General features: G+C 38.8%; 1 protein-coding gene across 1 annotated transcript in view; it reads left to right on the top strand.

The window, feature by feature from the left end:
• The window catches only part of HHAT (hedgehog acyltransferase), a 147252-nt gene that overhangs the window by 76275 nt on the left and 58519 nt on the right, over positions 1–12458 (top strand). Inside the window, exon 10 of the mRNA XM_059468331.1 lies at positions 11775–11919. Within this exon, the coding sequence (XP_059324314.1) occupies positions 11775–11919 (145 nt within the window). The remainder of the gene's footprint in view (positions 1–11774; positions 11920–12458) is intronic.

The following is a 12458-nucleotide window of genomic DNA, read 5'->3' as shown; positions in this document are numbered from 1 at the left end:
CATTTTCTTTTCAGCAAACTGTTATCTATAAAACAACAGTAAATTCTAGGCTTCCTAAGATAGGGTGAATCTGGGAACTTTATATTAAATGGGAGAAGCTTCATTGTGTTTTTGTCAGATATTTTTTTCCTTTCTTTTTTAGGTGATATTTAGATCTGTACTGAGCAAGGTAGTGCTTTGCTTCTCTGTTTCTATATTAATTTCTTACACATGAACAGACTTGAGTAGTAACTAATTTGAAATCAATGACAGAATTTTATTAATTTTTAATAAATAATGTATCTGATTTATAAAAGAAAATACTAATGTCTAACATTCTCCCAGTGATTTCAAGTTTTTCCCTCTCTTTCTGTAAGGAAAATGATCTATAGAAAAACAGATCTATGAAAAAAATTAGATCTTGGTATAAAAATAGATTTAGAACGAGTTACACCTTAGAGTAGCTGGCAACACCTTTAAATCAATGGCTTTTTGAAAAAGAAATATTTGGAGATTATCCAAAAGGAAGATGTACCAAAGGGAGTGAAGCTGGCAGATTGATAAAATTAATGTTTTAATCTAAATTGAAATAGCAACATTTATCTTTTTAGTTCTTCAGTTAAGTGAAAACATGTCATTCAGTCTAGTAAGATTTTTTTAAATTGAGAGATAAAGATCTCTCTTCTCAAAATCATACTATGATGAATTTCTAGTTTAAGATCTTATTTTTAGACTTATTTGGTAAGAAACTAAATACACCATAAGCAATTCATTTTGGGAAACCAACTACTTTAAGTTTGGAATATTTTAAATTTTTACTATCCTTGTGAGTGTTTTGTTTTTTTGAAGTACAGAATACTTTGATTTCTGCATTTTCATTTATGGCTGCAATGAGGTGCACGAATTAAGTCCATTTCAATATGCTGTCATTTCCTACTCAGCCCCCCTTTGCAAAAGGGGAAGCATTTTACATGATGTCCATGTTTTTCTTAGTGGTTTAGACTAGAGTTCGTTAGTGTGTTAGATTATTATTTTCCCCAGAGGAATGAACTCCATACATTTGTCTCTGTAGTTAGAAGATCACCATTATTTTGTGCACCAAAGATGGGGTCAATGACAACTGGTATCCTCAGCTTTCCAGAGAGCAGAATTTTAGATGATTTCCATAGTTTGGGTGGGGTGAAGCATTTTTTGGCTTTTTTTTTTTTTTTCTCTGCCTAATTTTGTTTGCTCTGTTTGTTCTTCTAGATGCATTAAAATTTCTACATTTACTCATAATAAGTTATGCATTGTCCAGTGATCCTGCAGACAGCTGGTGTGGAGCATGGAAAGGTTCTGACTGGTTAGCCTGACCTCTGGTTCCGCAGGGAATTAGGCTGATCCAAAAGCTCATTGCTGTTGAAGGGGGAAAGGTTTAATTTCTCTTTCCTGCCTTCCTTGCAGTCTCACCACTTCCTCCTCCTCACACCTTCCTGCTGGAATCTTTGCTCAGCTGATCTAGCTCCTTATGCCTGCAGAAAGCTCTACTTCCTTGGGTTGTTTTATTGCTAGATGCTTTAGCTCATGGAGAGGGATCTGAAAATCACCCAAAGCAATACAGGGTAAGAGACAAAAGCCAAGGAAGGGAAATGGAAGGGGAGCAGCTCAACTGCTTGGAACCTCCCCGTTGTAAACGTGCATAAGCAGTGTGGGGTAGCAGACTGAACCTCTGTACTCAATAGCAGTGAAACAAAGAAGCCAGTTGGGTTCTGCAGCATTAATCACTCAGGCTATGCTAGGGTACACACTCAGCCTGACCAAGATGAAAGTGCCTGTGTATTTCACAACCATGTACATATTCAATGTATGTGTCCTATATGTATTGAAAAGTTAGTAATTATTTCCTTTTGTTCTTTTTTGCAAGTATAACTCACTTTGAGTTATAGAGTAGTGAGACAAGTAAAGTTTCCATCTTCATTAGAGACAAGATCTGACTAAACATTATGAAGTCATTCAAGGGAGATGTGTTTGTTGATTACCTTGGAAGATTAAATCATTAATAAGATCTCTGCAATAAATAAAGATGCTAACAGCTGTTCTTCAGCATGCACTGGGCTTTGATCTTCTCTTACTTTATTTGGTGGGAAAAGTACTTATATCTCTTGTATACTATTGTGAAGCCAGTCTGGCCTTTTCTTTTTTCCAATAGTTTTGTGTAATTCTTACACATTTTTATTAGAGCATGGTGATTTGGTTAAGTGACAAGCATTACCAATGGTACTTTCTTCATAACATCTTTATGTACTTGCTGTAGAATTGTGTTTGAGTTTGTTGCTTCACTTTCTAAGAATGAACAAATTCCCTTAAGAAAACTCTTATTCTCTAATGCAGAATTGATTTTTGAGACTAGGTACCAACCATAATGTCAAAACCCAGGCTAGGGGAAGGGGCTTGGGGCTTGCTACTTGGGGCACTCCCTACTGCCCACCTGACCTTGAGTTCAGCCTTATCACTGCTGCAGCCAGAAATCTTTACTATCCAAAGCAGACATACTCTGACTCAAAATAAGTGGAAACTTGTTCTTCTAGATGTGAACATTAGTCAGAGCAGATTTGTGACTACTGGTCTTTGATATTCAGAAGCAGCAAGCTGAGTCAAGGTGCTGTTTTGTACTGAGATTGTGAGTGACCATCAAAGATAAATATGTGTTGCCTGATGTATCCTAGTCAGTTCAGTGAAGTCTAGCTTTGCTAACAATAGTTCTGAGTCAAGCAATTCTTGCTATGTTTCTGCTTTTGCTTGATTTTATTTTCTTCTCTCTTCTCCACCCTTCTGTGGTAAGGTTTCATTTGTCTTAATGGAAATAAATCCCATAACCTTTTGAGTGCCCTAGTAAAAAGTCTCACACAGTCTCACACTTGCACTGTGGCACTGATTCTGTTTGCTGAGGGATCTTCTCATCTCAAACTCAGTAACAAAGACTGGAAATGTAGTAGAGGGACAAGCATATGCAATGTGATATGGAATTCTGTGTGGTGAATGACAAAAATGGCTGCAGAAATAATTCAGAGATAACATTCTATTGTTTTCTAGCTTTTGAGGCTTTTTTGGTATAATCTTTTCAAGAAATATTATTTTTGATGCCAGAAGTGGAGAAACCATTGTGATTTCTCTGATATGATTACTGCTCTGCTCCAGACAACAATGTCAGCTGGGAAGCCCCTGGCATTGCTGCTTGGCTGTCATGAAAAAACCCCAAAAACCATTTAACCCACCTACCAGCATTATTTACTTCCTCTTCCATTCTGGAGACATTGGGCAATTTTCTGGTGCTAGGTCATTAATGCTGTTTGAAAAGCAACTAAATCATGCTACAGTGTGAAAACAAGGCAGAATTATGCTGGTTATGTGCTTCTTTGTTACTATTACAGCCTCCCTCTGTGGTTTGCCTCAAAAATTAGTCCAGGCAATGGATGTCAGCAATTACAGAAATACGAGTTGAAGTCCTGAGGAGTGGTTGCACTCTTTTCTTCCTGCTCTGCCTTGAGCTACAGAACATTGCTGCAGGGAAAGAATGGTCTTTATTTGTTGAGAGTGTTTGTCAAATGTCTCCATGGGGATTATTACTGTGTATTATTTATTTGGTAACAGTCATAAGGGGCAAGATCAAAATTCAGCACTAATGATTGGTGAAGTTGGATCCCTTCCCAACTGGATTACAATTTAAAAGGTAAAAATGTTAAAATGGGGATGAGAGAACAACGTGGGGAGAATGAGAACCCAAAGAACAAAAACAGGGATGTCAAGGACTTGGAGACAGAGAAGAGTGCACAAATCTCTTGATCAGTGAGAGCTGAGACACATTTATAGGAGTATGTACACTGCCATTGCTTGGCTAAATTCCCTGCTTTAAACATGAAACAGAAAAGAGGATGGTGAATTTCAGTGCTGTTCACTTTGCACTTTTCACAAGCTGCCACTTAAAAAAGAACAAATGGGCAGGTTCTTTGAGAGTGAAGAGTTAAATGTAGAAGTACAGAAATCTCCTTGTGTGTATGTCAAGCTTCCACACATGCATCTGTGAGTGTAGTGGATACATACGAGCTGGTAGGAGGCTTTCTTCAAACAGAAGGGGGAGTTGGCTCTTTGCTGAGAGATGCTATAAATGTAGATCTTTTGGAAAATCTAAAAATGAAATGGTGCTAGTGCAAGACAGCGTTTTGTTGAGTGAATGTTTAGTAAGATATCAATAGAGAAGATGAGTATCTTCTCAAATACTATATATAGCATTTATTCCTAAATTCAGAATCAAGTTCTATTTGTGAAAATAGATCTTAACTGACAGCTGCTTGATTTTAATTGTGTGGTCCTCTTTTTATAGGAGCTATGTAGGGAATTACAGGTTGTTTGCATCATCCTGTCTCTTGGAAAAATGCTGTCAGTTCCTGCTTTTGTGTGTGAACCTTCCAGGAGCTAATTTTTACCTTTGCTTTGCAAGGAAAGTATATAACTTGAAAAGAAATGGGATATGACCTCAAGCCACAGTTCAGGTTGGGCAGAAGGGAGGGAAAAACTGCAAGCAAGATGAAATGCCAGAAAAATGAAGCAAACTGAAGTAAAGGGGATGTTTCTGGGTTAGAGTTGGGTGAAGAACAGAACAAACAGGAATGATTGCCATGATTACTGAAGGGTACAGTGCATGTTGATGAGGGAGTAAATTTATTCTTCTGCTTAGTGTGGAAGTTATTGATGGATAAGATCTGGTAGCACATCTTGTTCACTTTCCTGTTGCAGGCCTGTTCCTTTCTTGGTACATTGCAGCCCTGGGGATTCCACAATTTCTTTAGATGATTTCATAAATTAGTATTTTGTACATGTGTTCAACCAGAATTCTTTTATTTTTGTTGCTCTTCCCTTCTGTGCTGCAGTCTCTACTCTTACTCTGTTGAACAGGTAAGAGCAGGAATGTGTACCATATTGAGGTGTCAGGCTCTCATGAGCTGCCTTTCCCTGGCTCCTGTTGATCTTCAAGCATAACTTCTGTTATCATTAATGAGCACGTGTAGTCCCTCCCTTTGTTTCTGCAGTCTCCCAAACTCACTTCTGTCGCTATGACCCTTTGCCCGCTGACAGCGTGTATTAACAAACATAAGATGCTCCATTGCTTGGACCCAACCCATCTTTATTTCTACTGCTCACTTTAAAAGTTAAATAAATTGACATTCTGTTTGGCAGAGCTTTGTCACAATTTTCAGCCTTTCCTCCGTCCCATCTGCTCCCCCAGCTGCTCAGTCACACCCTGCCCTCCATTTTCAGTGTGCAGATAGATAAAATAGCCAGGAACTGTTAGTCAGGATGTGTCGCCTCCCTTCCCACTGTCCCATCTGCTCCTCGCTCTCTTTCAGCTTTTCACCCATGCTCCTGGTTTCTGCTGTCCTGTTATTTTTGGCAAACGGCTGCATTGCGGATGACCCAGATTTAGGATATGTATTGGGGTGTTCACTCTTGCCATAATGTGGTGATTCGTGGGGTTCAGGGCATTGAAGAGTTGGCTTGTCATTTACCTGAGCACATTTTCTGAAAGAAAGCACTTGAGGAGGGCTGCCACCTTTAAGATTGATTGAGTGGTATCCCTTCTGTCAAAAGGTATGGATGTTGTGAGGGGGGCTTAATTCTTTAGTGGAGGATAAAAACTGAAGCTCAGAAAATTGCACTAGTAAAAAGAACTTTGAGGCTTTTTCCAAGCTCTTTGCTGATATGCATAAGAACACCACCTGTACCCTTCCTGTACTGAGCAGCTTTACTCACAAACATCCATCCATCCATCCATCCATCCATCCATCCATCCATCCATCCATCCATCCATCCATCCATCCATCCATCCCTCCCTCCCTCCCTCCATCCCTCCATCCATCCCTCCATCCATCACCCCCCCCGTAGAAATCCTTGTAAACCCTAAATAACAGACTATTGCAACGAACATTTAATTTTGGTTTTGTGACGTAAAGATGAGTCAACCTTGCATCAGATTTTAAGCATTGTTTGTCTAATAAAAACCTTGAGGAAATTGAAAGGATGGAATTGTAGGAAACACACTTAGTCTCCTCTCATACACCAGGAGAGGCAATGAAAGATAATGCAGGACTAGGTGTTATTTTCATGCGAGTTAATTTGCTCTATTTCTTCAACACAATAAATAGTGCCGTTTCTATATCTTATTTGGCTGATAGGTGTGAGTGGGAGAGAATGAAGTCTGTAGAACAGATAGTAATAAAATATTGTATACTTTTAGAAGAAGAAAGTTGTTCTAGGTTATCTTGATCCTTAAAAAACAAAGACAGATAAAAATAGAATAATGTAATCTCTGGTTTGCAGTTTGTAGTATCAAGTATGTTTCGTGTCACTCTGGTCATAGTATCTGGCAGTCTTCTTCCACAGTGCATATGTTCACATAAGAGATAATTCAGCTGCTTCTCCAATTTTATCACACGCTCTTGTTTTACCATGTGCTTGGATCATCAGTTCTCTGGATGGGTAGTTCATAAAGATATAAATGTAGTGAATCTCTGTTTTACTCCACGAAGATAGACTCTTGCTTAAATTGCAGGAAATTTAATTCCTTTACATGGGACTTGTTAAAGTATTTTCAGTATAAGCAAGCTCGATAGCGTCACTGACTTAATGGCAAAGTTTTCTTTAATCTGTCCCAGAACAGCTCTATAAATGAGATGTTTTGCAAATGCAGCACACACGGATGTTTTCCGTCTTATGAGTGTTTGCCAAGAAGTTACCAGCTAATGTCTGTCAGGGGAGACTGCCTGCCACTTGTCACTCTGTCACTGAGCTGGGTTTGCAGCATGGTGGCAAACATGTGCCCCTGTTCCTGAGCCCTCCCTAACCCAGTGTGCCGCTGTGGACCTGCTCCCAGGCCAAGCCCCTGCAGTTGGATTTGGGAGCTCTCTCAGTGAAAAGCCTTTGGGAAATGTCAAATCACCATGATGCCACCACTTCGGCTAGAAAAAGTTTAAGAGTGATTTGTGTAGGAAAATGTGGGCTTGCTTCCCTGATAAAATACTGAGGGATCTATTTCTGTAAAAAACTTCAGTGTGATATTGTGTATGGGACTGCCTACTTTTGACTGCTGAACGGAATTCAGTCTTAGGTGTCTCGTCAACTTCATAGAATTACAGAATAGTTTGAGTTGGAAGGGACCTTAAAGATCATCTAGTTCCAACCCCCTGCCATGGGCAGGGACACTTTCTACTAGATCAGGTTGCTCAGAGATCCATCCAGCCTGGCCTTGAACACTTCCTGGGTTGGGGCATCACAACTTCCTGGGCAACCAGTGCCTCACATCCTTACAGTAAAGAATGTTTTTCTGATACCTTATATAAAGCTATGCTCTTTCTGTTTGAAGGCACTCTCTCTTGTCCTGGTCACTACCAGCTTCCATTTGGAAGGCTGGATTTCTTATCCTGGTCAGTCTTCCCCACAGCATTTTCTTTGTTGTTGGCTAGCTCCAATAAATAAATGCATTTACCTGGACCCTCACTTTAATCTCTCAATGCCATTCAGTACTATCTTTGTGAACAGTCCTGTAAAAATGCAAATTTACTGTCGGTAGCTCTTAAGTGACACTAGAGAGAAGTTCCTTTAAATTCTGCTCTGCTGCCTGAAGCCACGTCTCCTGCCATGTTTGTGTATTTTGTGCTCATAGTGGTGTAATTAACTTGCATAGCATATTAAATAAGTATTTTCTCTCTAACTCAAAATTAACTCAAAATTCCACCATGTCCTTTACCTTAACTCTTAATTCTCTCCTAATTGATCTATTCTGGTGTGTGTTATCCTTCATCAGATTTCTCAAGAGACAACCATTATACAAGCTTCCCATTTCTAGCTTGGTTTTCTCTTAGAGGCTGAATGTGACATGCATGTGTAAGTGGAAATGGATTTAGGAATGGAAATGTTTGGACTGTGCAGTTTCTTTTCACGCCTGTCTTCCTCCTCCACTCTCAAACGCATAAGATTTGCTTGTCAAGGTACGCTACTACATGATACTGCCATTTATTTTTGTAAGATAGCTGCAAAGGCTGCAACACTGGGAGAGCTCTGATGGCAGCCAGTTTTGCTAGACCAAACAGTGTGCAGAGGGTAGTTTTTCCCAATGTCTGGCAAAAATGTCTGAAGCTGATCTTCATGAACAGCAGGAATGGGTTTGGAATAATAACCTGAACTCCATTCAGTTCCAGAAAGGTTGCCTGAGCCAATGTTTTACAAGTCACTTGCTATGTCATGCTGCATGCAGTTGGGCTGAGTATCATGATAGTATGTCTGTTTTTGGGGGGGTTTTGGTGCAGTTTAAGTGCTACAGTCTATTTATTTCACAATGTGTGTGGGAAGTGAGGATGCTGGTGAAGTATGGTAAAGTATTGATGTGAGGTTCTAAGATGGAGCATTGAGGAGAGATGCAAACCAGGGTTTCAGCCAGGCAGCCATGGTTTCATTGTCATTTTAACACAAGATTGCCATTCTGTCTTCTGGCTGTATTTCCAATAAGAAAGAGGAGAGAGAAAGAGACAGCACTAAAATCCAGAGAAATGCCACAAATCCGTAGCAGTTGTTTATAGTGCTGTAATGGAGCATATTGTGAAAAGCATTAAATGGCATAATGAAGAGTTATGGGTGTGGAGAGGTTTTTTAAAGTTTGCTTTGATGTAAACAATTTGCTGTACATTCACAAAATTTACAAGCTTGTAAATATTTAAATAAAATTGTTGTTATGGGTTATCTAGACCACTGTAATTTCTTTTTCATTGCTAAATAATGCTTTCAGTATATTAATTTGAGCACACTACTTGCTCGGGTACTTTCCCAGTTAGCTTATTCTAGATGGCTTGAGATGTTTAAGGAAAGTTTTCTTTTTTACTTTTATAGCAGCTGAGCAAAATCTGCATTGACATCAAAGACTGTCAGGAAAATGTTTACTGCTTTTTAGATCAATGGTTAGCCAAGCTAATGGAAATTAGCTACAGCAAAACCCAGTGAAGATTCAGTGCTTGTCTAAACTGTGTCTGTCATAAACTGCTCCTTTATACCCTATAAATGGCTAAGGGCTTTTATGGTCTATACTACATTTAACTTGCCTTGTTTAATGTGCAGCACTTCTGTAAAAGGTGATGTACTGTGACAGTTTATTTTTTTAGTAACTCTACTCATTAAAACAAAAAAAGGTAGCTGAGCTTTTTTAGCTATTTATGTTGTTTGAGTTGTACTGCTTTGTGTTGTAAAACAGGCAAACTTTAGAAACTTAACAAGTCTGGTCATTACCTTGATGGAAAATGCAGTTAAACACCAGCTGTCTGATGGGTTGTCCATCTCCAACTCTTTGTGTTGTTTAGCAGAGGATTTTTTACCTTTCTTAATTAAAACTTTTTAATTAAGTTGTTTTTAACTTGTTTTTCCTTAGATTTGACAAGTAAGTTTGATAGGCAAAGGGAGAGTGAAAGGTAGATCTGATGATAGAAAATGCCCTATTTGAGCTGTAGCTTAATTTGAGCTACCATGAACATAACTTGTCCTTTTTTAAACTTTGCTGTTAACATGGATTTCATAGCAAGATTTCAAATGTTTTCTCTGTGGGCCTACACTTACACATTCTGAAAAGACATACATTTTTCATATGTGGGACCATACACTGAAACTATGCCTTTCAGAAGTGACAAATTTAAGCTGTCCTCTATGTGTGTGTGAACAGAAGGAGAAGGTATTGGAAGTCCTTGGATAGCTTTGAAGATGTGAAGTACTAGAAAAGGAAAAAGATCTTTCATTAACTCAATTTTTTGTGTCTGTGAATACTTATATAATTTTTATATTCTCTACCTCTTCCTATCATGCCCTAGTTTTCATCCAGAGAAAAATCTCAGTCTCTGTTTTCATTCATGACTATTCTTCATAGCATTGTGTGGAAGATTGGCTATTGCTCTGTTGTACATACTGACTGATATGGAGCCCTTGTCCTTAAACTTTATCTGTCCTCATTCTTGTGCTGACTCAGGCTGACTCATATACTAGATATAGTTCTGACCAAGGCTAACGTTCAATTTCCCAGAGATTACTTTGCAGTAATATTTTGAAATTGTATTTCTATGCCTGTAACTGTCATTTATTTGAAGATTTGTCTCTGTAATCTAGCACTTGAAACATTTGTTTTGATGCTTACAGAAGAAGCAATTTAATTGTCTAGAAATGTATTTTTAGGTGTGTTTTGAGCATGTGTTTATGTTGTTTCAGGTATCTGAGCATGAATTCTGGTCTGCCTGTAGCTATTAAAGATTAATTACTGCCTTTTTTGGTTTTTTTTTTTGGTGCTACAGTCATAAGGCTTTGTTTTCTGCAATGTCACCATTTATGAGATGAATGCTGAGCAGTCCCTGATACTTCCCTTATTTTCCATGCCCTGGAAAATGGTCATCACTTTGCACAAAGCATTCAGTCTTTTGTAAATTCAGGCACCATGTACAGAGGCTTTCAGCCTGGGGCCATAATGTACAGGATATTTTTCCTTGTGTAGTAATGAGACAATATTTCTTGGTGAAGTGCTGTAAATGTTCTTTAAATTTTCCTCTAGCAACTGAATAATGGAGGAAGCTAAAACTCCCTCATCCTTCTTTTACCATGTTCTTGCAGTCCCCATGTTGCACTCACATCTCAGGTGATAATGCAAAATACAGATTCAGAAAAATGTAAACTAGTAGAGAGAGATCTCCTTTATTTGTGTCATTGGGACAACAGTACCAAAATCTGGATAATTACGCTTCTTGAACATGAGCAGTAACATTTGCGCTGAAAAGAAAATTTGAGATTACATGTATATGTGAACTTTTTTTTAGAGGTATCTATTTGTTAAGAGTCATTGCTATAACCAGATCTAATCTGATCCTAGAACCTTTCAGTGATGTCTTATAAATGAACCAGAGGATTAATGACTTCTGAAGTTGTTTGATGCTGTTTGCTGTGCACTGAAGGGTTTTACTCTATACTGGATCCTATTGGAAGTATCACCCACCCTAGAACATTGCTACTGTTCACATCTGTCAGCAAAAATTCATCAAGGAGCATATTTTGTAAAATAAGAATTAATCCACTGAATGTATGGAACTATGTCCTGTTCTGGGCTCCCCAACAAGGGACATGGACATGCTGGAGTGAGTCCAGCCAAGGGACTGAGAGTAAAGGGACTGAAACCTCTGCTGTAAGAGCAGAAGCTGAGAGAGTTGGGACTGTTCAGCCTGGAGCAGAGAAGGCTCAGAGGAATCTTAGCCATGTGTATAAATACCCAACTACAGGCTTTTCTAAGTAGTACTCAGTGACAGGACAAAAGGCAGGGGGCACAGACTGAAATCCAATTTAAACATTAAAAAATACATTTAAACACAAAAAAATCTCTTTTATTGTGAGAAGTTGCCCAGTGAGGTTGGGCAGTCTGCATCACTGGGGATATTCAAAACCCAAACAGATATTCAAAAACCAAACAAAACCCTGAGCAGCCTTCTCTAGCTGACCCTGCTTTGATCCTTCAGAGGTAATTTCCAGCCATAACTATGATTCAAGACTGCTTTTAATCAGGAAGCTTTACTTAAATGCCATTGGTGAGAGGTTCTGTTAGATATTTTAAAATCTTTGGGATCTGTTCCATAAGGAGTTGAACTTTTGTATGAAAGTTGTTTGTTGTAATGGCAATGTCTTTTTCTAATGCTGGTTCAAGATTTGCAGGGATTGTTAACTTCATGTGCACCTTTTGTTTTGCCCCCCAGGAACGTTTCTTCTCGCCAAGATTTCGTCGTCGACTTCATGCTGTCCTAGCATCTGTTAGCACTTCAATGCTGATTTTATCAAATCTAATATTTCTTGGAGGAAATCAAGTTGGAAAAATCTACTGGAACAGGATCTTTATGGAAGGTAAGTTTATTTTTATGTGCTTTCTAGATAACAGAATGTTCCAAATGTTACCTTGGGTGGGCTGAGCCAGGTTTGTCTCTCAGTGCACTAACTGGGAGTTAATTTTTTTCTGGTCAAAACTATCAAAAAATCTGAGAAAATTCAAATAACTCTGCAGGCTGCATGACTACAAAGAAACATTACTTTTCTCCCATTCAAGCCTAGAAGGAGGGCTGTCATGCTTCTCTGACAAGAGAAATCACTGAAGATCAAGTAATAAATGTGCAACAAGTTACCAAGCTGAGTTTTTTCCCCACTCTGCATTTAACACACGTGTGTAAGGATAGGTGTATTAAAGCCAACCCCATACATTCTGTGGGTGGCTAGTGGGTAAGATCGGCATAATACAGCATAATTAAACAAGCATTCATGGCTTTTTTTTGGTAGTGAATGTGGTTTCAGGCTGGGGACCTGCTGACTATTGAGGACAAGTGTGGGGACAGGAGAACTTGGGTGACAGTGTCAGCCTGTGGTGCTGCTGAATAAGCAGTATGGGATGT

Source organism: Ammospiza nelsoni, chromosome 3, assembly GCF_027579445.1.
Source record: "Ammospiza nelsoni isolate bAmmNel1 chromosome 3, bAmmNel1.pri, whole genome shotgun sequence".
Lineage (NCBI taxonomy): Eukaryota > Metazoa > Chordata > Aves > Passeriformes > Passerellidae > Ammospiza > Ammospiza nelsoni.
Note: the sequence above shows the minus strand (reverse complement) of the source record. Positions and strands in the feature narration are given on the sequence as shown.